This window comes from Taurulus bubalis (assembly GCF_910589615.1).
Source record: "Taurulus bubalis genome assembly, chromosome: 14".
NCBI lineage: Eukaryota > Metazoa > Chordata > Actinopteri > Perciformes > Cottidae > Taurulus > Taurulus bubalis.
The window spans coordinates 18,208,248-18,236,151 of NC_136602.1; the positions used below are offsets into that span (position 1 = coordinate 18,208,248).

The following is a 27,904-nucleotide window of genomic DNA, read 5'->3' on the forward strand; positions in this document are numbered from 1 at the left end:
AACACTTTATAGATGAACTGACAGTAGGTCGCTCATGCTTTACTTTAAGTGTTTTTTTGGATCCTTATTTTTTCCCCCACAAGCCTTCTAGCCCAACCGTAAGAGCATTTTACTACACAGATTACTTCTGTACGTGAAATACATCTTTGAATCCAAGGTTTACATTTTATATGACATGATTACTCTGCTGATAACTGGATAGTAATAAAGACTTTGGCAAAATGAACATACAGGTATGAAATCACCGGTTCTAGCTGAGGACAGCTGAACCTGTGGCTCAGAGTTGTACATTAAAAGCTCAAATCTCCTTCTGATAAACTAAAGGAACATTTTTAGGATTAGTGGCAGAATATCAAGACAAGCAGGCCGGACACTTTCGCACCATAGGAACATTCTCACTGTATTTCTTAGGCTTAAGTTTAGATATCGTCTTAGAAAAGGTCTGTATTGGTTTTAAAATAATTAAAAGACTAATTAGATTAGAGACTAATTTTATTCAAGCTCTGATTTGTTTAACATCAAATGCATAAAGTATAAATATAAAGCAATGGATAAATTAAATGAAGGCTATTGCAGGACATTAAATAACCGTGGGAAATAAAATCTAAAAGCCTTTTATGCAATAGTTCACCGTTTGATATTTACCACTTGATCAATATACTAAAATATTATAATGGTCATTTGAATATTTAAATCACATTTTCAGATTTAGTGATAATCACAGACATGCTGTAGTTTACAGAGCAATAAAGGCAACGCTACAGATATTGATTTTTAAATAGAAGGGAGAGTTGAATTTGCTGATGGTTAAACCTGTTTCTCCTAAATAAAGTTATTCACATCTCAGTGTGAATAACTTTATTTCCATCATAGGTAATCATTAATGCTGCGGTCCAGAAAGTTAGAACAGCTAGGTGTGTACACTGTCGGCCTGCAGAGGGCAGCATGAAACCGCATATAGTGCAAGCAGGACTGCAGGAGAGAGGCCGTTATCCTGGCGTCAGGTGTGCTCCTGAAATCTGTGCATATTGATTTTGTTTGAATTACTGTGCTGCAAATGATTGGATTCAAACCAAGACCAAACAATTTCTGTCAGAAAAAGGATGTTTTTAATTCAGATCATTCCTCATATTATTGCAACCTCAAGTACATTTAGCAATACAGTAGCTTATAACAGCTGATTCCATGTGAAAAGCATAACACATTAAGCATATGCAGAACACTGTACCTTTAAGGAATTGACTGCAAAAACCAATATGCAAAAGCTGTAGATTCTCTGGGAGAAGTTTAATTCCTGGGGATTTTCTGAAAATGTCAGCTGTAACGTGAGTGCTTTCCACCGACGAGACTTTCATTTCACCCAAGAGGTGAAAGGGCAAAAAACAAGACACAATCCCTTTCAACAATGTACAATGTCATGACATTCAAGGTCCTCTGGGCTTCCCCGGTTTGCTGAAAACGAACAGATATCACTGTTTGTGTTTATTTTGTCTCCATAAGAATGGATCTTTCACCCACTCACGCAAAAAGTCTGCTGCTTTGCCATGTAAAACACACACGCACACACACACACACACACACGCGCACACGCACACGCACATGCTCTCTATAGGCCACGTTCTGAGGACAGAGCACTTAAAGGCTGTTTGCAGGGGACGCAGGCCGCCCACTATCTGATGCTTTGCCAAGTTCAACCTTTTCTCCTTTTTCTCCTGCACACAGACAAAAAACAAAAACACACAAGAGATGATATAGAAGAGCGTAAAACAAACACACGGAGGGCCTGAAACTATATAAACAGGTTTGTGTAGCTTTAACATCAAAACCTACCCGTTAAGTATTTTTCTTTAGCTCTGGCTCGCTCATCTGCGTCAAAATACCACACCGTTATAGCATACCTGGGGAGACAATCAGAGCACTGAGTCATTGCGCAACAAACCGGATCACCTGGGCGTATGCAGCGGACGGATTTGGATGCTGACCTGGTGGCGAAGGCGGGCTGAACCTCGTGAGGGTTCCGTCTGTCGGACCAGAACAGCAGCAGGCGGTCAAATCTGGGCTCTATGTCGGCAAACTGTGCCTTTCCTTCAGGGAAGATTCGAAGAAGGCCACCGTGTTCCTGGAAGAGCAGAACCAGAAGGAACAACCCCGTTATTGTATACAAATCAGGACAAAGCAATCGCAGGAAGGTAAGGAGAGACTGTAGGAAGCAAACACTAAGAGAAGGAGTGGACATTTTCGGATCCTGTCGCGTTCATCTGTATTTAAAATCGTAAACATTCAGGGAACGTGTCCTAAAACTGCATTTATTACTGTTACAGAAGATCTACTGTCAGGCTTTTTAAATTACAAACGTAGGAGGATAATGTTCAGGAAATTTGCTGTCCAACTCAGAGGGCTAGAGGAGGAAAGCTCCGGATCGGAAGCGGCGGCGGGGGGAAGGTTTTCCTGTGGAGGGATAGGAAGAATAACCCACAGGAAAACTGCTCCGGCTGGATAAAGGACCTGGAGAGTGAAAAAGCAGATTGCTGCAAGCGTGCCGCTGAAACTCTCACACAGCTGATATGATAGGCCCCTCTCTTCACACGCAAACTAGCAGGACAGAAAGGTTCACACCCTCCGCCCGAGAAGTAAAGCTATTCTCATTTACACTACTTTGAATGAAGGGGAATGCCGGTGGTGTGACTAAAATAAATAAAGCACAATAGGGTCAGAGAAGATAGGAGAAAGGTTTTCCCCCTTGAAACACGTAAGCAGCTAAAGCACCACTGATTTGAACTATTGTTTGACGGCATGATATATATATCCAAATTGTGGCCTGAAGAAAAAGTGAACACAGGATGACCCTCGCAGGACATCAGCTTCTGACCTATATCAAGCTGAGTAATCATTTTCATCTCCGGTGCAGCCTTTTAGGTGGGAACTGCTTTGGACATCACAGCAGGTTTTATTTTTGGAAAATACTGCTGTGCACTGGATACAGAGCACAATGACAGAGAGTTATACAATTCACAATACATCCCATTTCACTAAAATCCAATCTATGGATTTTTTTCCTGCAATGTATTTACATCTATTAATCAGAGTGTTTTCTGTAGTATAATAAAAAATGTTCGGATCAAGACAAACATATTGTACGTTATTCATGGAGAATTACTTCAGTACGAGTAGACCGTGAAGGTCCTACATAGTGCTAAGGCTACTATCAAACTAGCAATATGGCCTATTAATTAATCAGCTTAATTAATTGTTACAAATTGCAAAAGTCTCAATACTTTTTTAACGGTGAAATACGTGTCAAAATAACAATTTAAACTTTAGACAATCTTGCGATGTGATCCCACCGGCCATGATGTCAAATCAGTCCACAGGCATTAACTTCCAACCCTCAGACCACCCATCTTTGAACTCTTTGAGCTCAACTACACACCTGTAAACGTTGGTGACTGCATCGTATACGGTTGCAACGCTATTGCAGTGACAAAACCTGTTCACAGACAGACCGACCACACCGTACTGAAAACCGCCTCTCAAAGTGAAAACAATACTTTTTAAAAATGTATGTCTGACAACCTGCCAAAGATGATGAATGAAGGAATAAAATCTAGCCAAACCTGCCGCCCCCGTGCTCGCTGAGAGCATGTTACACAAAAGGAAGTCATGTGGTGTCCCCTCACATACCAGTATGACTAAGTTGGAGGCAACCAAATTCAAACCTTTACATGTGTGTGGTGTACAAGTGTTGGTGTAACTATGTAAGCATCTGTACTTTCAACAATGTGATTCATGTCAAGAGTGAGTGGGTAGGCGGAGTGGCTCTGGAAGAAATGACAGGAAGGACGGCGCTGTGTGTGACCCTGACTTGTTAACGCACGTCATAAAGAGCGCTGTGAACGTGTCGGCAAGTCTCTACAGTATGAGTTTATATTTATACATCTTGGCGCAGCAAAGCTGTTTAGCACTTTTGTATCTGAACATACACTATCTTATTACACGTATTTCACTCAGTGCAAAGTTCCTCAAAATAGAAGCAGTTACAGTCACTATGTCTTATCAGGCTTATTAACCGAATAGGATGTCTTTTTTTGGGGGGGGTGGGGGGGGGGGTTCAGTTAAAAGTATACCTTGCAGAGAATCTGCACTTACTTATACTGAAAGGTATTTCCAGTGGATGATTCATTCCCTCCCACGTTGACTTCCGCTTGCCTCTATCTTTTTCCTCCCACCAGAGTGGCTCGTTTCTTATATTTTTGTCACATAGGTGAACGGAGAACATTCAAAAGCAGCGACTGGTCATACATAACTGAAACATGATGTACCACGCTGGGATCTTCAGGAGAATTGAACAAATACTTCTGCACCGCAGACTTTAATGACTCTGAAATGTTGATACTTCATACAATGAGTAATCTGAGCAGAAATGTTTTTATAATGACTTTGTACCGACGTTAAGCAGTTGAAGGGACGCAACGTTGAAAATTGGGGGTAAATAACTGGAGCAACTGAACCTGAACATTCCGAAGCCATGTCATTCTCTCACGTAGCCCGAGTATCCAGGCAACCACATTCTATAAAACACAGCTAATCACATGCCAAATAAACAGCCAATCAGGGACAAGATTTGAATCATTCATGTGTCCACGGGGTCCCAGAATATGACTCGTTTGAGTAATTGAAGCATCATGAACATGACAATAGAAATCATGCAACAGCTTAGCCGATTAACAAACGAGCAGTCGGACCCACCTGACAAAAGATTTAGTGTACACATAAAAAACTGGGATTGTGTTGAGAGTGCTAGGGCAAACACGGGATGGATTATAAAACCCAAAACACAGCTGCAAAAGTGGGTCACAGGTTGGGTTGAATGCCAATTAATTGGCATCTGTTGGCTATAAATAGCTACGACGTGGTGACATGTTTTTATAGCAACACGAGACACCTAACGTGCTCCAAACTGTCATTTCTCCCCAATTTATAGGTACGGTGGTCAACAAAGGAGGTGTTCAGATATTATTTCTTCCTTCTCGAAAACGATTCCCGAACTTGCGTATCGGCCGATACAGAGCATTGATCCGATTCCAGTGAGTTCAAAACTAAAAAGAGTTTAACAAGTCATAATTACCTTTCTACTATCCGTTTAATATTTCTGTGAGAACATCTTTAAACTGTAATAATTAAAGTTTCTCGCTGGTTACATTTGAACATGTTATGTACACAACATGGTATAATTATAATTTAGCTTCGCCAAATATACATTTTTACTGAATGGAGCTTGAATGCATCATATGTGAAACTCAACACAACCTCAAACGGTTAGCCAATCTGGTGGGATGTACAGATTGGGTAGCGACTAGCAAGCGACACATGTTGTTGTTGTTGTTCTTGTGTCGCGTTAATTAGCTGATAAATGATATGATGACGTGATATTGTGTCGGTGCACAGAACTGCATACTCGCCAATACCCGTTCCAGCATTTTAGGATGGATCGTAGGCAGTTCCGATACCAGTATTGGAATGGCTCTACAAAAAAACAAACCCTGATGCAATATGTCAAGAATAGTCATAACAAATGTTAAACAAAGTTCATCAATAAATAGGAACAGCAGTCACATGCTTGAACGAGTCAACTGGGACATGGTTGACATGGACTGTAAATTAGGTGCTTGGTATCTTGTCTACCCTCTCAGAGCAGAAGACGGGTCCCTGGTACATATGTATTCAACTTGCCTTATTGCTTGTTTGAAGACTATTAATGGTCAGCTTCCGTCATAGCCAGAAGACGGACTTGTGCACGGCCAGCATTCTACCACTATTTAGCATTTCCTGTAATTACGTAATTTTCATATGCAGGTCAAGTATGTGAGGAATTCTGGAAGACAATCTCTTGTCTACTCATGTGTCTTAGTCAGTGAATCATGAAAGCCACCCTCTTGTTCTAAAGAGTGTTGTTCCTTCCTGGTGTGCAGCATCCTGTTTATCTGTCTCATATTTGAGAGGCGAGTAAACTCGTTGTTTAATGTCATTCACCGCTGAACACTTAAGCATGTTACAGTGGAGCCTGTGTCAGGGGTTCTCAACCTTTTGAAACTCAACGCCCACATCAGTTTGTTTTTGTAGAAGCAAAACATGACAAAACCAGAATTGCCGCCTAACAGTTGTACCATATCCACTGACATTTATGTGAACATTTCAGAATTAAAATAAATAGAATAAAAAATATAAGAAAAGATGGCCAAAAGGTTTTTTTGTGAGGTCAGTGACCTTTGACCTCCTCGACCTAATTAGTTCATCCTTGAGTCCAAGTGGATGTTTGTACTACATTTGTAGAAATTCCCTCCAGGCTTAGCTGTGATATCGAGGTTCACAAGAAAGGAACGAATGAATGAAAAACAAAGTCTTCCGTTGCGGGCGCCGAGGCTTTTAAGCGTGAAAAACAATCCTTTTGTGTTTTAGCTAGACAACAGTGGCAAATCACGTGTCTCTACTTGTACTCATTGTCTCTACTTCATGATGATGCCGTGGTTATATTCAAACGTAACGGCTGATTGATGTTGTAAATTGAATTACCCCCAAAAAATAATTTGTAATTTAATATGCATGAATTAAATCGCCTGCTGATTGAAACCGGAGGGTTTCAGCCGGTATGTGTCATAGGCGTTTTCCGCCGCCAGGTGATAGTTTTACGTCGGCACAGACCGCAACGTCTCAGCCACACAAACACAACTTGTGGCGGTGAGTGAAGATGACATTGAGCTCACAATTAGTCACAACAGAAAGGCCAAAATAAGCCTGGGAGGAACAACGTTAAAACTATTTAACTAACTTAATCAGACCTGTATTATATTGTAATTCATTCCCATGCACGTTGTTTGGAGTAATCACAGTAACTGGCCCGTCTGCCGGCAGTGGGGAGTCTCTCTCTAGCACGTTCCTGCTGATAACAGAGCAAACAGATAACGGTAATGGACGTTGCATAGACTTGTATTATGGTGTGTTCAAGATCTACTCAATAAGACTGAGTAGTGGATGAAGGTAAATTATAACGCTATCATCATGATTAAAATTAATCTTGTAAAATGTAGTTTTTGGTGGGAAACTGTTGTTTGAGGAGTTTTCACAGCAATAGAAAATTAGAGAAGGAATGATGACCTGCTTAACTTCCTCCAAGCATTTAATATACATCATTAAAATAACTAATGCCATACATTTTTTTTATTAAAAATACAATAATTTCTTTCCTATTAATTTGAAATGTGTGTTCTATGCAAATAACCAATATAGAGGACAATAACAATCTAAACGGAAATCATTTAGATGTTTTAAGGTTTACACTAAAGTTTGACGGTTGAAATTATTTTTTGGGAAAGTTATTCTGGAGCTTTGCTGTCAATCAACTGATTCATATAACTATATGAATTATATGAATGTTCCTTCAGCTAAACCAAACTCAAAACAATGTGCAAAACACCAGAATGGTTTGAAATGCTTGTTTGATCCATATGATGCAAGTAATAAACCACCGCAGTAATAAACGACTTCAGTAACTCCTCCGTCTCTTTCTTCCGTCTGCCTGTGCATCTACTCTCCTGCAGGAGTACCAGTGGAAAATAGCATGGGGGCGCTCTTCTCCCCGATCGGGTGTAGCTGGATTAGCAGGATCTCCGCATTTTAATGGGATTATAAACAGGGAGAGTGGCCGAACGGCACGTACCGACACGTAACCTCTACCACTGACTCTACTCGGGTGTCGAGAGGAAGAAAGCAGGACGGAGGGAGACGACCTCAGCATGAAAAAAAGAACTACGCTGACTTGTCATAAACTTGTCCAACAGGAAGTCCAACATGAATATGGACACCAGACACATGGCCTTTTTTGCTAATCATTTTAGTTTTGATTATTATTTCAGTGAAATTTGAAGTGATCATTTCAAATGACAATTGAATCAATGTTATAACAAAAAAAGCAAATGAGGAATAAGAATAAATTACGGCACAGTTTAGTTCATGATGAAGTCATCTGGTTCTCATTGACATTATTTCCTCCGTACATCTCTCACATACCTTGGCAGTCCAATCTTTATTAAGGTAATATATGCATGTGACACAGCGCCCATCGCCGTTGGGGTTATCCACATGGCGCACGTATCCTGTACCCTTTCCAGGGTAACACGCCACCATTGCCTGAAGACAGGACAGGAAGATGAAAAAGCGTGATTAGTAAAAGCAGATACACATTTAGCATAAACATATGCATTAGATCTCATGTGCAATTAAACAAGTCAGAGGTACTGCATGAATACAAAAGGAGGTTAAGCCTGCATTAAGCCAAATGACACTGGCCTTGCCTCACCTGCACTTTGACTCACACAAGCAGAGAACGATTACAACACAGCTGCCTCATTATAAACTTTAAACTCGCGAGAAAATAAACCGGAGATATCGTGCAGCACGTCAACTTCCCCTTGCCTTTTCCTGCTCTATTAAGAGTCGCATGATCTGCTTGGGTGTTGGCAGCGAACCCCTATGAGTTCTTGTAAACTTCTTGATGTAAACAGCGTAGAAAGTCCCTTGGAAATGAGATACGCACACAAGCGGTAACTCTCACACTGCCGGGAAGAACTGCGAATGAAACACTTGAATTTTCTTCAGACAGGACTTCCCATGGAAGACGCGAGACAAAAAACATCCATCTGACAGTTTTAAAACTGCCGGCAATATCAAACTGCATATAGTGTTTCAGATATCAGACCTTGAGTACTGGAAATTGCAGCCAACACTTTGGGACAACGTGCAACTGCGTGCTTTTTGACTTGAAAGGGGAGCCGAGTGGCGAACGTGCATAAACCCACAGGGAAGATTCAGCCCTCATGCACCGTGTCTAAGCAGTGATATGACAAACAAAAGGCAAGTTCTTCCATGCACTTGGGTCAACATAAACCATAACATTATTATAAACACTGACAGCAGACTAACCCTTCATTTGCTCTCGTAACAAGTGAAGTATTCATATGTTTCAATGTTTGACTCAAATCTTTCATGTCTGCCGGGGAATGATAAGATACTTTTCAAAAATATTTGGACTTTGAGGTGTTGAACTGAATCAATTAATTAAAAATATGGAAGTCTGTCGGTCCACGTACTTCTGGAAAGATACATTTTACTTTACTACGTCGTAACCGTATTTAAAAATCTGTGTGTGCAAATTCTTGTATGTGTGAGGTGCATCTACATCACACATAAGTCTGAATCTTGTTTTCCTACGCATCTGACCATAGTGGTTCACAGCGTGCTCACATCTACAGAGTGAATCATGTTACCACTGCAATGCACAGTTATCAGGGCCTTCAAAGCAAAAAAGCAACAAACTCCAACATAGCAAATGAAGGGGGTGGGGAGTCAAACTGACAAAGGGCTTCCTGTCGGTAAGATGCAATACAGTGAGCTTCTGTGTGTGTGTGTGTGTGTGTGTGTGTGTGTGTGTGTGTGTGTGTGTGTGTGTGTGAGTAAGAGAGGGAGGGGGGAATAAGGACACAGACAGAGAGAGCAGAGGGGTGGGGCTGGACCAGAAGAGAGGAGTGAACTGCTGTAAACTTTGACTCCTGGCCTCCCTCCAGAGGGAGCAGTATTTTAATGGTTGTGCTACGTGCAGAGCGTGAGGAAGGTTGGCTGATCCTCTGCTATGTCGCCCCTCCCACCCTTTACTGCATGCTGCAAGGCCGGAGATGGGTAAATAGTCTTGGCTAGGAAATGTGTGTTTGTGTGTATTCAAAAGTGTGAGAGTGGTGTGTATTTGTGTGTTGGCTGACTGAAGGTGCGAGAACCTTGACACGCCGCATTAACCCAGACACAGCAGTTTCGTCTTTCTTTTCCTTCGACTGGACAGCTATAGAAAGTCTATGAGAGGTTCATTTACAGTGTGAAAACTCAAAACCAGCTCAAGCTCAATTATGCACATGGGAAAACACAGAGAACGCATGAGACTGGAATGCAGAAAAGCCCGTATCTGCAAATGCCGACCTTGTATGAAGTGCTATCTAACTCCAATTTGACGTTCATGTGATCTGGTCATGAGGGCCCAGCAATCTGAGCTGCAGCACAAGAGACACGACCACTCGTGGTTAAATCTTTGGTCAGAGAACCACGGATGGCTTGTGGCTAGGACATTGATTTAAAAAAAAAAAAAAAAAAAAAATGCAATATGCAGCAGCTATACAGACAGAGTGCAGCAAATGTGGAGGGAAAGCGCAGACTCTGCGATAAATACATGGTTTACTACAAGACATGTGCATGGCATTCCCCAATATTTTCCTTTATTATATATTGATGGCAGAACCTGGCAGAACTTAATATCTTAATATGACCTGGTCTAAATGAACTACAAGTACCAGAAACTGTCATTATTTCCACATCCCAACATGGCAACTTATACACCGCTTCCTTCCTCGCCATCGTCACCTCTGACCTGAATCCCCATTAAACTTCACGTTGATCTCGGTCGCTTATGCTCCTGCATTACTCGGTGGCTGTCATTAGGAGGCTGACCTCACTTGCCATGTGGTTTGTATACATTCCTCAGGCACAGCTTCAGAGGCCTACTGGCATTCACAGGTAAGAGTGAACTGATGTACATTTCAGACAATTACTTTCATATCTATTTTTTTTAATAAGACAACGGCACAGCTGACAGACAGATTATGTGACAATGACATTCTGTTTCGTTAAGACTAATCTTTTGCACACAACTTGAGATGACGTTTATTTTTCTTCCTCATCCTCAATTAGTCTCAGACAACTGCAACTCAAAGCTCAAATAAATCAAGCATAAACTGCTTGGCGAAGGGTCAATTCTGACCTGATCACTTGGAGGGATACACTGATCTGCTATCAGCAATGAACTGGGGTGGAACGAAAAGGAAGCGCTACAAGGGGTCTGCTCACTTCACAGAAGAGATGCTTATCCAAACATGAGTACAAACAGTTGGGATGGAGACCTTGTAGACCAGGGGAGTGTGGGAAATGAGCCCGGGATAGCTCCTTGTTTTATCTGTCAGACAGTGGTGCTGCCTCAAGAGGAAATCCCCGTTTAAAGTAATGACCTAGTTTATTCTTTTCTTCTTTACTGTAGGCTGTAAACAATAGGACGTATACAGCAGCGGCGCTACCCTTCACCCTCGACATGTTGCAGCGGAAACACAAGCACAGTTTTTGGGATCATTACGCAAATACTCTGAAGGGGATATAGTTGGCCTTGTGGAATTCGGCACGCTCTGCTGGTGTCTCATTGACAAACAAAAGATAAACGCACGGGCTGAACTGTGAGCTGCTTAAAGCTTCAGGCCTCCTGCTTCTACTCTCACACAAGTCATGAAATCACATCGGATAAGGCAGCACGTTTCACAGAAACGGCGAGCAACAGCATATCTTTTTTTTTTTTAAATGCCAAGAGAGCCAATATCTACAGTATCTGTTTAGTGCAGTAACTGCTGAATGGCTCCATCGCGCCTGTGTGTGAGCCAAGCAAGCTCACTCGGTAATTGGATCAGTCACTGATACTTTCTCGTTGCCAGTGGTAAAAGACTGGGCACAGTCAGCAAATAATATAAAAATCCATCACAGTTGCAGTTAAAAAAAAAGTTGTGTAAGAAAGAAAAGAGGTGTGGGTTTGAATAAAGTACTAGAGGCAGGTAATTACATTTCTATATCAACAATCAGCATATAGTTCCCTCCTTCTGCAGGCAGGAGTGGCACGGGAATAATCGTACTTAGTAAAGTGACTTATGATTATTATTAAACTTAAAAAAAAAAAACTTTCCTTATAACCTTATACATAGTATTTTTTTAAAGCACAATATCTGCTCCATCCAACATAAATCCTCCCCATCCTCAACTCGACTGCTGCGAACAGTTAAAAACAGAAGACGTCTTTCTCGAAGCCCCACTTGGATCGCAGCCAGATGCTCCTTGGACAGTCTCGGCATAGCAAAAGGGAGAGATAAACATGTGCTCACCCAGGGGAGTGCTGTGTCGAATTCGGTGTAATTTAGACACGCGTCACATTCAGTATTAATAAACTTTGAATAAACAGCGCTCTGTCCAGCCGTGGGGGCGGGGCTTCATGGCTCTGCAGGCTCGAGGATGTCGTCGGCAGCGACCGTTAAAGTTACTGTGAGGAACTTTTAAGGTTATTGTGAAATTTAATGGTGACGCCTCTATATGACCACCTCTATATGACCAACCTAAGTAAATGAGAACATCAGAGAAGATTGTGACTATTTCTATTGTTCTTAATGTTTGTCAACGGTGCCACCCGGTCAGATTCTGCGTGAGATCAGATGCAATCTGTGCAGGTTCACCAGAAACTCCTTCAGCTCAGACTCCAGTGGGGCCTCCAGCAACGACAGCCCAGGGACGCATCCAGATACGTCCAGACTGCAACTGTGGACCTGCAGACAGCAGTGAATAGAAACTGTGCTGCGTCGCTCGCGGCTATTTAGGTGACAGAGTCATGGACATTATGTGTATTATTTGTTACATTTTTTCAAATAAAATCCCATAAAATAACTTGCAGGTTTTACACAATTTGTTTGTGTACATTGTATTTCTATCGAATGGTATATGAGAAATAAAAGGCAGCTTCATATGCAACAGGCCAGTAAAGTTATTCTTGAAGTCACTGAGAAATACTCAAACAAGTGTTGCAATTTTCAAGTTTAGCATGAATACACCGATCAAATCCTCATGACCCAAAGAATCTAAATCAAATTGAATCACAAGACACCGAAAGATTCACATCCCTAGTCAGACATTCATCCATTCTAAAGACAACATTTTAAACTTTTCTTTGGGTTAATGAACAGTAGACGAGGGCTGAAAACAATTTTGTCTCATAATGAACAACGATCTTGCCGTAAGGTAATAACGTTCCACCAATGCAAGGACCTCTACAGGTCAATAAAGACGAGATCAATGATTAAGACTCTGGATTTGAGGTGTAAAATACTTTTCAACATTATACCAACAACAGACGTACAGTTGCCAACTTTCCTATATCAACAAACTTGTGCTCAGTTTATAGTGTTTATACAACTATCTTAAAATATTTAATTTGGGAAATAAAGTTGTTGACATATCCAACTGCTAATGAAGCTGTAAATATGCCAGAGGGTCAGATGTGCTTTGGTTTTAGGGCCACGTCGGGAGATGTCAGCTCAACATTTACGCTTCCCATCTTGGTGAGACTCAACGAACTCTGGATGCAGTTCGCCCGTTATTACATATGTGAAGTTTTGAGCTTATGCACATTGCGTGAAACATTGATGCCACACACACGAACAACAAGATGCTAATCTTGTTGTCCGTGTTTTTATTTTATTTAAAAGGGTTCACTTTTGCTGTGAGCACCTGTTCATATTACAACCATACAGCATGTCACATCCAACAATGGCCTTCATTTAACATGAGATTAGCAAAAGGTGTTATGAGCATTATTAGAAAACCACAGATGATTACAAAGATATTTTCCCCCAAAGTAAAACAAAAAAAAAGGGGATCAAGTCCAAAATGGCCCAGTCCCCTCTTACAAGGGTCTGAGGGCAACCAAAAGCAAGTCCAATTAGCCCCACACAAAAAAAACTACGAAACACAAATAGTCTTAAAAACATTAAGGAATAAATCAAATGTAAAATCAATAACTACCAAATGAAACAATAACCTGGTTGACCCAGCTGACCTCGACAGCAACGAGTGGACGGGGGCTTGTTGTTATAGTGTATAAGTCTTATCAGTTGAATACTGAATACTATTAAGATAATGAATATTACTTTGATTGTATTCACTTATTTATTAATGTCCTTTCCTATGCTTTCCCATACTCAGACACGCACATCAACATCAGCCTGTTCTCTCGTCCACTGACTACATGTTAACTGGATTGTATTCATTGTTCTTGTCGTCCCACTGTTGTTCTGTTGGTGTATTGTCATCGTCTTACAATAAACAAAGGGGCTTTAAGAAAGGCCTGGTGGCAAGTTGGCTCAAACTTGACCATGGATGATGAGTGAGCCTGTGCTCCGACAAACTCGCTAACGATTACATGTATTGCTAACTGTGTGATGGCTAAACGATAAGCCAAAGGAGGCTGCATGCAGGTACGGTAGGCGGACGGAACGAGAGACTTGCACCGCCTCGATAGCTAACTGTAGAGCTGTACCGCCACATGACTTCCTCTAGCCTGCTTATTCTATAGAGCTTTAAGATTTAGGTCAACGGTCAACTTCCTTATGAAAGCACACATGTCCACAGTCGGTCTGTGACATTACAAATGACGCAACAAATAACTCAACATGCATTACAAAAGCCCAGTTGCTCATTATCAAACACAACGCTGGGGAGGAGACGGGATGGATTGTGTCCAGATTGATCTTGTTTACGTGGAACTGCTTCTTAACAGCTGTCAGCAGTTTTCCCTGAAAATGAGAGGCCTGGCTAGCTGTGAGTTTGGGTTGACTTACATGACAATATGCTTGTATACTGGGAGACAATAAAGATTTTGAGATACTGGTAGCGAGGCCATTGAGGGAAATGTTGCAAATCAGTGCAGGGCTGTTGTAAGGCAATAAAGGGTTTACAGTATTTTTCTCAGTAACAGCTTTTCCAATGGAATTTGCAAAACAAATACTTTTTCCTCAATCACTTCTTGCTATTGCAATATAAAAACTAAAGATCTTTGAAAGATGAAGCAACATATTTTAAAATCGACAGTCCACAAACGGAAATAACGAATTGAACGATCACGTAAGGCAAAGAAATACAGGAAATCTTCACATTTGAGAAACTAGCATAAGGGAATGTTGTTGCATTAAAAAATGTAACTTATTAATTATTTGATTATCAATATAGTTGCAGATTGATTTTCCGTTGATTGACTAATCGATTAATTTGGCTATGGTTCTAGTTTTCGTCTATAAACTCCAGAAACTGGTTTTCTATAATCACAGACTGTCATTTTCACTTCGGAAGGGATCGTGCAACATGGCACACAATACATGTGTCTTGTTATGCTTATTGGAGGAGAATATATTTTCATGAATGTTCTTCTGTGTTTCACACTGGAGAGACAGTGCGAGACAATTTTGCAGCTTTTACCAAATGTGTGAAATGCTGTCTTATAAGACTGGGTATACTTGCAAATGTACTGTGCATCAGGTGCACAAAATGAGGCAACATTTTGCTGTTTGATTGGATTCCAATATAGTTTGCGGTCCTGACCCTGAAGAACCAAACAACAGTATATCTAAATTAGGGCTGAAACTGAGAAATTTGAGTAACTCGATTACTAAAAGCAGGTTTCGTCTTAACCCCCCTGCCCACATCAACTCTGGGGGCGTGGGTTTGCGATGCTGCAGATTAAATTAAAACACCAAATCCGTGTTGAAATCATCAGGGGGAGAGCCGGTAACGTTAGCCGTTAGCAGCCGGTGGGCTTCACAGTCCTACTTGGCTAAATAACAGAGCAAACGGTTAATGTTAAGGAGGTTTCACTGTTTCTAAGTTTGATGCATTCAAGTTCTGTTGAGTAAAAATGTCTATTCGACTATGATAAATTATAACGTTATCATGAAGGGGATATGTGCTTTAGCTCAAAAGAGATAAACAAAATTTGGTGGAAACTGCAGAAATGCAGTAAAAAAAAAAGATGTTTTCACAGCTATATAAAATAGATATTAGAAAGGTAATTATGACCCCCTTAACTTCCCAACACTAGCACTAAGAAGTTTACAATAAAAATCAATCAATGAAATAATCGTTAGAATACTCGATGATTTAAATAGTCGATAGCTGCGACCTTTATCTAATCCCAGTATTTGAACTCTATACTGACCCACGAAATGGCATGCTAGTCAGAGTTATCATGTTTCACGTTCAACAACATAACCGCATAACACTGGCTTAGTACACATATTTATAATGCAGCCGTGGCTTAATAAAGATAGTTTAACATGCTGGACACTAACATTGAAGGGGGACAGTGCGTCAGTGACGGGACAATCGTGTTGTTGCTACGAACTTTTTAATGTTCCCCGATTATGCTACAAAGGCCTCAGCAAGCAGTCGACATGCTGGAGCTGCCGAGAAACAAACACGTCCCGCTGCCTGCGACTTCCCGCATTGTTATCAAGTGAAAAGGGGAAATGAGAACAATGACATTAAATAATTATTTGGGCAAAATCTTTTCCCCTCTATCTTTCCCAATGCGAACTGTGCTTACATTGTGTTATATCCTTTTGAGTCATTGATACTGGCGGACTTCCATTTGTGCAAGTCATGCTGATTTCCCCTGGTCACAGTCCAGGCGTGTGTTTGCCAGGGCAACTAGGGCAGTAGGTGTTTTGACTCAGCGGCCAGCTGCGTGGAGCTGTTTTAAGGCAATATGCGCTTTCTGAAAAACATTTCATGTCTACTCTACCAAGAACCAGCCAGAGATAAACGTAGCTTGACAGGAGACGCAGCCTAAAAATAACAGCGTTGTGCGATCAGAGCTCTGTGCAAGCACACACACAAAAAGTACCTGAAGCAGGTTCACTGCTAGATCCCTTAAATGTCAACCGAACCGATGGTAAAGTGACAAATATAAAACAGTGAATAGCTTAAGAAAGGTTAGTTCAGTGTTCAGGAGAATCATTTGTATGATCTGAACCTTACTTTGAACTGTGACCTTCTACACTGACCACGTCTAAGGGCTTCAACAACCACCTCTTACACTACAGTTGCAAAAATTGCGATAAATTTAGAAAGAAAAAGAAAAAAAAAAAAAACAAGGAGCGGCTCATCTCCTCATGAGTCATTCTCATGTCACGGTGACCAGATCTGGGCGAAAGGAGAGTCGCATGTCACACACTACCCAACATCTGGGCTGAGAAAAGAAGGACATTGATGCTTTTTAACTGCACAAGCAAACAGCAGTGAGAGGACAGTCACAGTTAGAAATGTCTACCAAAGTCTGAAAACAACTTTTGAACAAAAACTTGGTGCTGATCATTATTTCAGAGGAACCAGCCTTAAAAAAAGGAAAAGAAAGAAAACGCATGTCAGTGAGACAGACAGAAGCTGCCCACAGTTCTCTCCCCCACACTGCCAACCTTGAGAATGCAGGCCTTCCTCTTTCCCAGAACCCAAGATGACGTCCTCAAATGTCTTGTTTTGTCCACAACTCAATTATATAAGTCATATAGGAGAAAAGAAACAAGAAAATATTCACATTAAGAAGCTAGAATCTAGATCACTCAACCCGATTAATGGAACAGTTGACAACCAAAATCGATAAATTGTTGCAGCTCTACTTTGTTTGCCACCTCTTTACAGCGAGGTCAGGGGTCGGCTACAGAACAGCATCCCTGGAGACGATCCAGCAGCAGTTAGGCTTCATGCTGCCTCTGACATGGCGAGGATCGTCCCACTGTTTGCCAAATGGCTGCAGCTCCTTCACACACGTCTAATTATTTTTTACCATAAGCAACGATGACATAAATGTGATATGCACAATTTTGATTGGTCTCAGCAGGGTGTCCTCCTCGTTTCTGTGTGTGCATTTTGCAGCAGCACGTGTCTAATAGAGCTGCATGGGGAACATGTGCGTTGTGTTATACAGCCTCAAGTACATGAACAAATGTATTGGGCTAACAGTACAATACTATGTGTGTATGTATGTGTGGGGGGTGGGAGGGGATATATTGATATTGGAGAGAATATCTTTGGATTGTGTGCTGTTGTTGGGACAAAGCAAGCGATATGGAGATAAATAAACTGTACTTGTACAACGCAATGACAGAATTGATGCGTCGTATAGCTCCCAGCTCTACTTCTGCAACACAGTCAGATGCCTGCAAACCGTACATTTCATGTAGTCCTCTGGAGCCAGAGCCCTGCTGGTTTTAACCCACCTCGTTGCGACAGGTGTAACTCGGCAGACCAGCAGGGCTCTAGCTCCTGGGGGACGAGCTGCAAGCCGCTGTCTGACTTTCATGCACGACACACACCCGACATCCAGAGTGCCGGTCGTGTCTTACCACGTGCTGCAATACTTACTTTTGTCCTTCCATTTATTTTGTAGTTTCCCAGTTTGCCGTTACAATGTCTTATCAGATCGTCCATGCGACTCATTAAAATGCGGATCTCCTCGCAGCCGGCCTCCCTCCCCTCTATCCACGTGATTTTGTCCCCTCGTATGTCTTTAGTGGAGTCGCTTTTTTGACTGACCAACTGACCGTCTGTGAACTTGCCCGTTTTGTGCAGCGCTTGGACATTATCCAAAGTGCCGAGCCCGGTTTCGGCTCCTAAAAAGTTGTCCACCACACAGATGCCGTGCTTGTTCATGCACGGGACGATGTACTCCATGGCAAGTTTCTGAGGGGATGAGCTGGTCTGTCCGTTAGGTGTGGCGGTGTTGTTGGACCGGTCCTCTCGCGGCGCGTCATCGTCCCCCGACACGTCTGTGTTTGTAGTTTGTGGTAAAGATGGACCGTCCACCTGCTCGGGACTGGTCTTTTCCCGGCATTTCTCCGGTGCCTTGTCGGCGTCCCCCGACGGCGGAGGCTGCTGCTCGGGCTTCTGTTTGGGAAGCTGCGCCTTGTCCGTCTCCTTGCAAATGAGCTTGTGCTTCTTCCAGTGCTGTTTCTGGTGCTCCTTGCTGCAGTAAAAGGAGCTCCGGCACCTACCACACTTGAGGAGGTTCTCCATTTTCCCACAAAGTTCACAGTACTGCTGGTCCCGGTCCAAATCGCTCTGCTCCATGTTTGCGGCTACAACGGGTGCACTGCGCCTTTAAGTCCGATCCTTCACACGCGCCCTGCTAACCGACAACTTTGGAAACGATCCTCTGCCTCTGCCACGCTACCCCGAGCGAGACGGAAAAGTAAGACTCAAAACCCCGCCATTTTAACATTCCTTCTCCCTCTCCATACCTCGTATCAGTGAAATGATGCACCAACGTGCGCCCTGGACCGAGCATTTCGGGCTTGGTCGAGGACTTCTGCGGGCTAGCTGTCGGTCCAAGGGTAGTGCATGGCGCCTCTCCGTGTGTGCTCAGCCTGTCTGTGGGCCAGCCTGCTCTGACGTCACCACACAAGCACCGCCCCTCTCGCGCTGCCATCATGTACTGTCGGACAAATGAGTGTTCGGAAAGGGGGCTTGAAATCTGCGCGAAATACGTGGAAGTAGTTTATTTTAAGCGAATAGGGAGCATGTACATGATCTGGTCATTTAATAAAATAATACACACAATAATATAGTACTATATGTCATATTTACCGGAGCCCTCAGCTCCAACCTTATTGAGTATTCTCTTTATTAATCATGTTCACAAAAAAATGATGTAGCGTACTGTGCTTAAGTACAATTTTGAGGTATTTTTACTTTACTTAAATATTATGCTACTTACCCAACAGGAAATTACTTCACCGGTAGCCACCTCACTACTTTCAGATGAATGCAGCTGTCCAATAATATAAAGCAATATTCCTAATGTATATAATTATATGAAATGTAATATTCTGCATGATAAGTACTTTCATCTGAAGAAATAATTAATATATACTTATACTTAAGTTAACTTTTGAATACAACACTTTTACTTGTAATGAAGCATATTTACAATCTGGTGTTGCTACTTTTTACTGAGGTAAAATACTTCTTGAACCACCGCTGCATAGAAGTTAGAAGAAATAACATGAATGGCAAAATAAAGGAAGCACTTTTTTTATTTACACGTAATCCGTAGATACGTGCAGGAATATTGTTTGGGGTAAATATATAAAGTGTGTGCACAGCAGCTCAAGGATAACGGATGTAGGCTATTACCGTTTTGGCTTCGAGCATCACTGACAAGTGTTCTTCCTGCAGTAGCACAAATTAGCTACTAGTAGTATATATATATATATATATATATATATATATATATATATATATATATATATATATATATATATATATATATATTAAAACATCAATGTATTTTCAATAAGAGAGTAATTGGGAAAACCCAGCAGGTTAAAAGCTCAAATGTAAGAGCTTGCAGGGAGCCCCTGAAGGCATCGTGACTGAACGTCAGTGTTTTGCTCTCATTCCTGGCTTGCATGTGTGAAATTCCTTTCACACAACAAAAGAATATTTTGCATAAAGATGTAGCTGGTGTTTTGAAAGACTGATTCATGCGTTAGTGGGCGGTTATGGCGCTCATGATTGCGCTTCATAGGGATTTAAAATCAACCATCGGAATGCATATAGTAACACATTTTGATTAGATTTTTTATGAAGCACCCACGTACATTCATCTGAATACACCATTATTTACACTGGTGATGTCCATCCCTCGTCAAATAACAGAAACCGGTGTTTGAATGACAGGGAGTGTGCTGTGCAGAGGCAAGGCGCGAGCTGAAGTAGGCACCAGTCGTGTGGCACGTACACAGTCTGCAGGAGTCCCTGGAGGAGGGGTTACAGTAGAGAAGCGAGTAATCTGATCAAGAAAGGTTGGATGAAACATACTTTAATAGCAACAAATGACACAAGACAATCTAGGGTGGCAGTCTGGAGATGTCTGGCTGCTTAATCAGTTTTTTTTACTTGAAAACGAGAGTATTTAAGGAGCCAGGCTGGGCACGTGCCACTCTATTACATGCATTTTACATAGGAGCATGACAATAATGTGTAAATGTAGTATCTACAACAATCAATCACACCCTGAATGCTTCATAAAAAATAGTAACAAGCACAAACACATACTTGGTTATATTCCAGAACAACCAAAACTTAAAATGAACAATTAAGTGTGGTCGGCCAATAATTTCATTTATTTGTACCTACTTTGAATTATAAAAAATAAATAAAAAATCCTGCAAATATGATACGAGTGGTCATAAAAAGCAGTAATAAAATAAATAGCACATGCTGATGTGACTACATCTCCCACAATGCATTTTCCACTTCCTGCTACGTCTGCATACTGCGCAGAAGCCCCGCGAATAATGGCGACCACACGGATGCCTGTTGTTAAAAACAAGTAAACACGATTTCTTTCGTATTGTAGGATATTTAGACTTCATTCAGCGATTGTAACGTTCACGTGTAGACGCAGCTGTTTTGTGTGGTGATGTTTTATAATCCCTGCTGGACGTAAAGCACCACTTTACGTTGCTCTGCCTCGTTTCAGTTGGTCGGCAGCGCGCGGGCTTGTGTCGCTGAAACACTTCCAGTAAAATACTTAAAACCTTGGGCGAGCTTATAATTGTTCCGTTTATCTAAAGAAGACATTGCAACACCGCCGGCATGAACAGGCGAGAAGGTGAGTCCAGTTTTGAGACTCGACTAAGAGAAGCAACGTTTTCCAGCACGTTGTTGTTGGTTTGTTGTCATCGGGGATAACTGGAGTGAAGCGTTAAAGTCACGTTAACATTAAGTCTTACTGGAGGGACATCATTACTGTATCGCTCCTCTCTCTTTGCATCACTGCTTGCCGAGTGTCTTTGTGTGTTAGTATTGGTCATAGCACCATAGGGGCTGCAATTATCAATTATTTTCATTATTGATGAAACGGCCCGCTGTTTTCTCGTTTAATTCACTAATAAATTGGGCCACACAATTGTGAGATTAGAAGAAAATGCTGCAAACCCAAAGTTATGTCTCCAAATAGGGAAGTTAGATGGTCTCTTAATTACCATTAGAAAACTAATAAACTAGGCAGATGTAACGTTACATAGTTGAGAAGCTGGAACCAGTGATCTTTGGGGGGGAGGGGATTTTTGTTAATTTAAAACTGCATTAAATTATGAAACCATGATCAAAATGATTTCAATTATTACATTTGCTTCAGTTCTAGAGGTTTTCCAGTATCACCCATTGAAGTTGCAGATTTACAGAGGAGACAGCTTTAAAATGGTCCAAGTATCCTAATTTTAAGTCCCACAAATGGGTCAAGCTAAAAAAAAAAAGCCAGATTCTACACTTACCACCCACAACCTATCTCTATACTGGTGTCTTTTGTTAGTCGCCCATGCTGGATGCACCATATGCATTTCAAAGCTTCACATCCACAGTTTGTAACAAAGGCCATTAAATATGTAGTCCTTAAATCTACAGCTCAAGTCTAAATATTGCTGTTTAACATCAGGGTAAATGACTAAACTGATCTTCATGGACCAAATCGGTGGAGTGCCTCTTTGGTTTAGCCACGGCCAGTTTAGAAAAAGTGACAACAACCAGAGGCCTTTATTAATGAAGACGAGCTGAAGCATCGCCTGACTTTTTCTGCCCCGTGTCAGGCGAAGGATGTCCCCGGAGAAATGCCGATGCAGCGCAGGAGTCATCCTCACCTGTCATCGCTGCTTTCAAAGGTAACTGCATCCTCAACATTTTGACCGTATTCTCCACCTAAATATTTGCTGTATTTCTTTTGTGTGAAGGCACTATCCCTCAAAGTAAGCGGTGTTTTTTCTTGTCTGTTAAGCTTTCCAACATGAGCTCGACATCAAACACGACAAACATGAGCGCCTTGTTAAGATCAGTCGGGACGTCACCATTGAAAGCAAGAGGACCATTTTTCTTTTACATAGAGTGACCAGGTATTTACTATTGTAACACGGCGTCATGTTAGTTGGTGCAGTTGAGTTTGGAACGTGTTCTAGGATTTCTCGCTTTATTCAGATTGAATCTGAGCATACCGCTCCATTTGACGATTTACATGTTATTACAGTGGCTACGTTTTTTCCAGTTTCAAAAGAGTTGTTTGTCTTTGGAATAACACAATTTAACTTCTCCTTTAGGGAGTATTTTAAAGCAAAGTGTGTCTTGCAGACCTTGCATTTCTAATTTGTATTCTGTGTTTTCTCCCGGGGTTGGTAGTGTCCCTAATGCGGACGATATTCTGAACGAAGCAGAAGTGAAACTGGACGCAGTCCGGCAGAAAATTGGTCAAATTGCTGAAGAACTCCGAGGAGAGGACATCTTTCAGTTTCACAGAGCTTTCACAGCAGGTGAGTTTCTGTTGACCTTTTCTGTTTAGGAATCCCTGAAACAAAATGTACATGATTGTCATTATCTTTATGATATTGCAGTTTTTTTATGAGAGTGCATGTAAAAAAGGTTAAGTTTTCAGAAGAAAAAAAAAAACCTGTTGCGTATAGATACCACTCTGTCAACTTAAAAATGACCAGAAAATACGTTTGGTGCTTTCAAAAATCTTTGATAGGTTTATATCCAGTAAATGGGCATGAATTTGCAGCTAGTAGCAGGGATATAGAGCCATGTACACTTTTTTTTTTTTGCCGTTCTAGTGGTGTAGCTCTCGGGATGGGTGTGTGTCCACTTGAGTACAGACTGAAATATCTCAATGACATTTTGCAGTATGCAAGCCGGCATGCTTTCCTGGCTATTCTGACCCACAATCCTGTGCCAGCAATATATGAGCAAGAGGGTCAAAGGTCAAGATGCCATGTTATGAAGTAGCATGTCCAAATCCAATGTATACTGCATGCAACGGTTCGTACTTGGCAAGGGCAGCAGCAGAACTTACTAAAAGTAAAACGACAAAAGTATGTAAAGAGTGTCTTGTTTGCCTTTTGATTGAATGCCCCATATTATGCCATTTCTTTCAATATATATTTTGTGATTAGTTTTTTAAATGTTACTCTATGAAGTAACATAGAAACGATCGAGTAAGAAAATCATATGGTAACTATATAGCCAAAAACATAAACACACCATATATTATATGCATGCGTATTGTACGTTCTTGTGCCCATACTTAACTCCTCTCATTTACAAACCTAGACATAAACTTATATACAGTACATTTAGAGTTATTAACATTCAGTATAGTACACATGTATCCTCAAAGCTGCATACAAATATATCCTTCTTTCCATAAATCTGTCTGTTTTTTATACAGTAATTCTCATCTTATTTGCCTTCAGTGCAAATAGTCCTACAGTCGAATCTCCCATTGGCACATACTTTTATGATGATGACTTGATCACGTTGATTTACATTTGATCATTCAATCCTATCTCCAACAAGGATACCTTGTTTAGATTAAATTATTGTCATAGTACATACTTTTACATACATGAAATGTATTCTCTGCATTTGACCCATCGTTAGTAATTAAGGAGCTGTGGGCGGCCCTGATCGGAGCCCGGGGAGCAATTTAGGGTTGGGTGTCTTGCTCAGGGACACTTTGACATGTGACCCATGGGGAGGCAGGACGACCACTCATCCCCATGAGCTACAGCCGCCCGTTTAGCAGAGTAATGTATAAAGTCTGGCGATAATCTCTTTAAATATAATAATAAATTCCTTATTTAACAAACAAGCTCAACTAAAGGGCTGTAGTCCAAAACTGAAATGGGTTATACCAGCCCAGCAGACCTTAGTCGTCCTATTTGTGCTTTCGGTTTATTGCAAAGTCACTGATAGTGTGAGAGCGTGACCTTGATGCAGGCTTGGATATGACAGACACGCCCTGATAAAACTCTGATAAAGTTGTTTTCCCACTAGCATCAATGTCAGTTCTTGTTAGCGTAGCCAAAGTGTCTGCAGTGTTTGGAGAAAAGCATTACAGGGAGCGAGGGTGAGCTGTTATCTGGCAGCTAGGGAAGTCATTTTTAGATTGTGGTCACTCAAGAATCACCACTGCAACATCCGCGACGTGACTAGTGGCAGTTCCCACCAATTAGACGCTACGTTTTTTCCTCCCATTTTTATCGTTTTTATTAGATTGAGACTGGGCTCGCTGCTCGGCCTCTCCAGATAATCTGGGCTGGACCAGAAGTCTCCAGGCATGTGTAATGGGTCTGCTTTTGATCATCAACGTTGTTGTGGGCTCAATCTGAACTCCAGGGCAGCGCGCTCTGTGATGAGCGCTTTAGCTTGACACAAATGTACTGGCAGGGCTTCTTCCCAGAGTTCACCTGCAACTCGGTGGTCAAACATTGAACTCCATTAATCTGTACATAATCTGTGGCCATTCATAAATGTTTGTTGAATTATTATTATTGTTATTATTCTATTAAACCTACTAATCCAGTAAGGCCTCAACTTTTCCAACAGCTGTGCCAATGAAATCCCTCTGGTTTCCAGTTGGTTTTCCTTGAGTCATTGTTTATACGTCTACTTGTTTCGGGGTGTAGTGACCAAAAGGTAACCGCTGCTTCTGACTAAATAACACAAACCGCTCCTGGCAGGAAACTCAGGAACTGAACTCCGCCTGCCTGCCTCAAAGCCTGTGTCACCTTTTCATGTCATTTCCTGTCCCACTTTATTTACTCTCAGCACAGTGTCAAAGCTGTGAGGCCACTGGCAATGTTTAGATGTTTGTTTTTTGTTGATAAAGGTTGTCAGAAATGTGTCCAGACTGTTAGTACTTTCTACTTGAGAAATAAGATTTGGTCCCTAAATGAAGCGGTTTATTTAAAGCCCTTGACTACATCAATATTAACAAAGTACATATGAGTACAGTACTCATTGTACATATGAATGACTAAATAAGCAAAAACACAAAGTTCCCGAGAAAAAAAGAAGAAAAAAAAAAGATAATCAACATTTTAGAAGTTGGTTAATAACTTCATTCATAATAAAGTGCTGCTCAATTAGTATATGAAACTGGCACCACACAACGTAACGTTGTGATGTAAACATTGACACGCATATATTATGGTTCGTGAAATAATAAAACAACATACCTCACTCGACCTATCGAGGGCGCATCGGGTGCAGTGCAGTATTGCCCGAGCCAAAAATAGCACACGGATGCTGCGGATGTAAAACGCAGTCCGTTCACAGGCAGTCGGCAGGAATGTAAACACGCGTGTCCACACAATGTTGATTTGCATTGACAGAAATCTCCCGTTTGAAACAACCAAACTTTTCCAAGTTTGGCAGAAACTGTTTTTTAAGTAGGACTCCATTGATCAGAGTAAGACCCAGATTGAGATCAGTGTTTTTGTGGGTCCTTTAAACAACACAAAAAAGAAAGAATTCATCATGAGTAAACTACTGAAATCAAGTCAGGGCAAATGAAGTGGAGGTGAACCACATTCTCCTCTCGCCTCTCTGGAGCAAACTGAGGCTCGCCGTGCGGAGATGCGACGCCCTTTGAAGTTCAAGTGCCGTTCCAAAAGTAAACCTCTGACACAAAGTCTTCCGTCCTGTGATTATTTGATAGTTGTTTACACGGGGCTAGAAAACAAATAAGGGGTCATCTTAACTCGCGACAGAAATAAAGACCACAATCAAAAGACAGCGACAGGAAACAGGTTTTATTTGAGTCATTATCTACATCTAGGATCTCCAGTGTGCAGATACCATGGAGTGTTTATACACACTCTACGTGCTGTGCTCATCTGATACACAATTCACCCTCCTCTTCTTTTTCTTTTTGTAATGGGGATTATTTGTAAATCACAAACGCATTTAGATTCAACAGCTGGAGCAGTGAAATATCTGGATGAATCCCCCAATGTTGTGTGGCGGCTCATCTCATTGTCATTTTAATGCATTTAGGAATCCAGGAGTATGTGGAGGCCGTCTCCTTCCTGCACTATATCCGCCATCGCAGCCTCATCAGCCTGGAGGAGATCAACGCCAGCCTGGTGTTCATGAGAGCAGAGAAGGAAGAGCCGAAGGTAGGTGACATTGGGTGTTATAATGAGCCACAATTATAAGCATTATGTGTGTCTATGTCATTTTATCCACTCGGCCTGCTGTTTTTGAAGACCTGTCAATGGAGTCAAAATAGCTTAAACCTCAATATTTTGGAGTTAAAGAAGCATCATCGTCGCGCTTGAGATAAATTGGACTTTGCTTATTTGAAGCCTAGCGCTTCTTCTAGAAGCAGAGCTAGATAACATAATCACATTTGGCAAATATTGCTGCGGGGATAATAATTCCTCTGCACAGTCTGTCTAAAAGCCATCATCCCCAACAGTGTTCGTAATCTCTTGTCTTTTTTAAATATTCTTTTCATCTCAGGGTTTGGCCGAAGCGCCGCAGACGGGCGGTCAGGTCCTGACCTTTCAGGTGACGCCCTCCGACTACCTGCTGGGCATCGCCGACCTGACCGGAGAGCTGATGCGGATGTGCATCAGCAGCGTGGGCAACGGCGACATCGACACGCCCTTCCAGCTGAGTCAGTTCCTGCGACAGATCCACGACGGCTTCTCCTACATCGGCAACACGGGGCCGTACGAGGTGTCCAAGAAGCTGCACACGCTGCGACAGAGCCTGGGCAAAGTGGAGGACGCCTGCTACGCCCTGCGCGTCCGCGGCTCGGAAATCCCCAAACACATGTTGGCCGACGTGTTCTCCAGTAGGACCACACTCCCCGACCCCGAGGAAGGAATGGTTTAAGCCCCGACAACATTGTTCATGTCCTCTACGCCGTCATTGTCCGCTTTAGTTCCAGTTCCAGCTCCAGTTTGATGTTTGTATGTATTTTTAACAGGGTTTTGACGGATGTTTGATATGGTTCGTGACATGCTTGTTAATTCTGTTTTTATTATTAGAATAAAAGCGGTGTTTCAATAGACAATGGATTATTTTTCTTTTGATAAAGATTCGATGACTTCAGTTGTTTTGCATGAATAAAAAGTTCTGTGCCAAATATGCCAAGCGCTCCCAGTCTTTTAGCTGCTTTGATAATGTGTGTTTATTTTATTTTGCTTTCTGCCCTCCCCTCGCTCTATCACACACAGATAATCTAAGGTAGAACCATTGGCTGCTTGCACACACACTGCATACTCTGTGGAGGAGGATCATGTGACCTTTATACGTCGTACGTGCCTGTTCTCTGGCAGACACACACACACACACACACACACACACACACACACACACACACACACACAGAAAACAA

General features: G+C 41.7%; 2 protein-coding genes across 3 annotated transcripts; one reads left to right on the forward strand and one right to left on the reverse strand.

Annotated features, from left to right (window-relative positions):
* Positions 1-1,111: 1,111 nt before the first annotated feature.
* On the reverse strand, positions 1,112-18,947 carry egln1a (egl-9 family hypoxia-inducible factor 1a). Its single transcript, XM_079230180.1, has 5 exons — positions 18,088-18,947; positions 8,065-8,184; positions 1,983-2,119; positions 1,831-1,898; positions 1,112-1,712 (listed from the first exon to the last, which is right to left on the reverse strand). The coding sequence occupies exons 1-5, from the start codon at positions 18,790-18,792 to the stop codon at positions 1,636-1,638; spliced, it is 1,107 nt and encodes a 368-aa protein (XP_079086306.1). The 5' UTR covers positions 18,793-18,947; the 3' UTR covers positions 1,112-1,635.
* Positions 18,948-21,252: 2,305 nt separating this feature from the next.
* On the forward strand, positions 21,253-27,656 carry tsnax (translin-associated factor X). 2 transcript variants are annotated; one of them, XM_079229544.1, is made up of 6 exons: positions 21,253-21,340; positions 22,317-22,388; positions 22,502-22,616; positions 22,897-23,027; positions 26,554-26,675; positions 27,022-27,656. In XM_079229544.1, the coding sequence occupies exons 1-6, from the start codon at positions 21,325-21,327 to the stop codon at positions 27,397-27,399; spliced, it is 834 nt and encodes a 277-aa protein (XP_079085670.1). In that variant the 5' UTR covers positions 21,253-21,324; the 3' UTR covers positions 27,400-27,656. The 2 variants fall into 2 exon arrangements, with proteins under 2 accessions (XP_079085670.1, XP_079085671.1); XM_079229545.1 differs by lacking the exon at positions 22,502-22,616.
* Positions 27,657-27,904: the final 248 nt, after the last annotated feature.

Excerpts from the sequence above, each read along its gene's own strand:
- egln1a (XM_079230180.1), bottom strand. The coding sequence starts at position 18,792 with ATGGAGCAGAGCGATTTGGACCGGGACCAGCAGTACTGTGAACTTTGT. Across the intron at positions 8,185-18,087 it reads AAATAAATGGAAGGACAAAA|GCAATGGTGGCGTGTTACCC; the intron begins GTAAGTATTGCA and ends TCCTGTCTTCAG. Across the intron at positions 1,713-1,830 it reads TAAAGAAAAATACTTAACGG|GAGAAAAAGGAGAAAAGGTT; the intron begins GTAGGTTTTGAT and ends GTCTGTGTGCAG.
- tsnax (XM_079229544.1), top strand. Across the intron at positions 22,389-22,501 it reads TGTCATCGCTGCTTTCAAAG|CTTTCCAACATGAGCTCGAC; the intron begins GTAACTGCATCC and ends TTGTCTGTTAAG. Across the intron at positions 26,676-27,021 it reads CAGAGAAGGAAGAGCCGAAG|GGTTTGGCCGAAGCGCCGCA; the intron begins GTAGGTGACATT and ends TTTTCATCTCAG.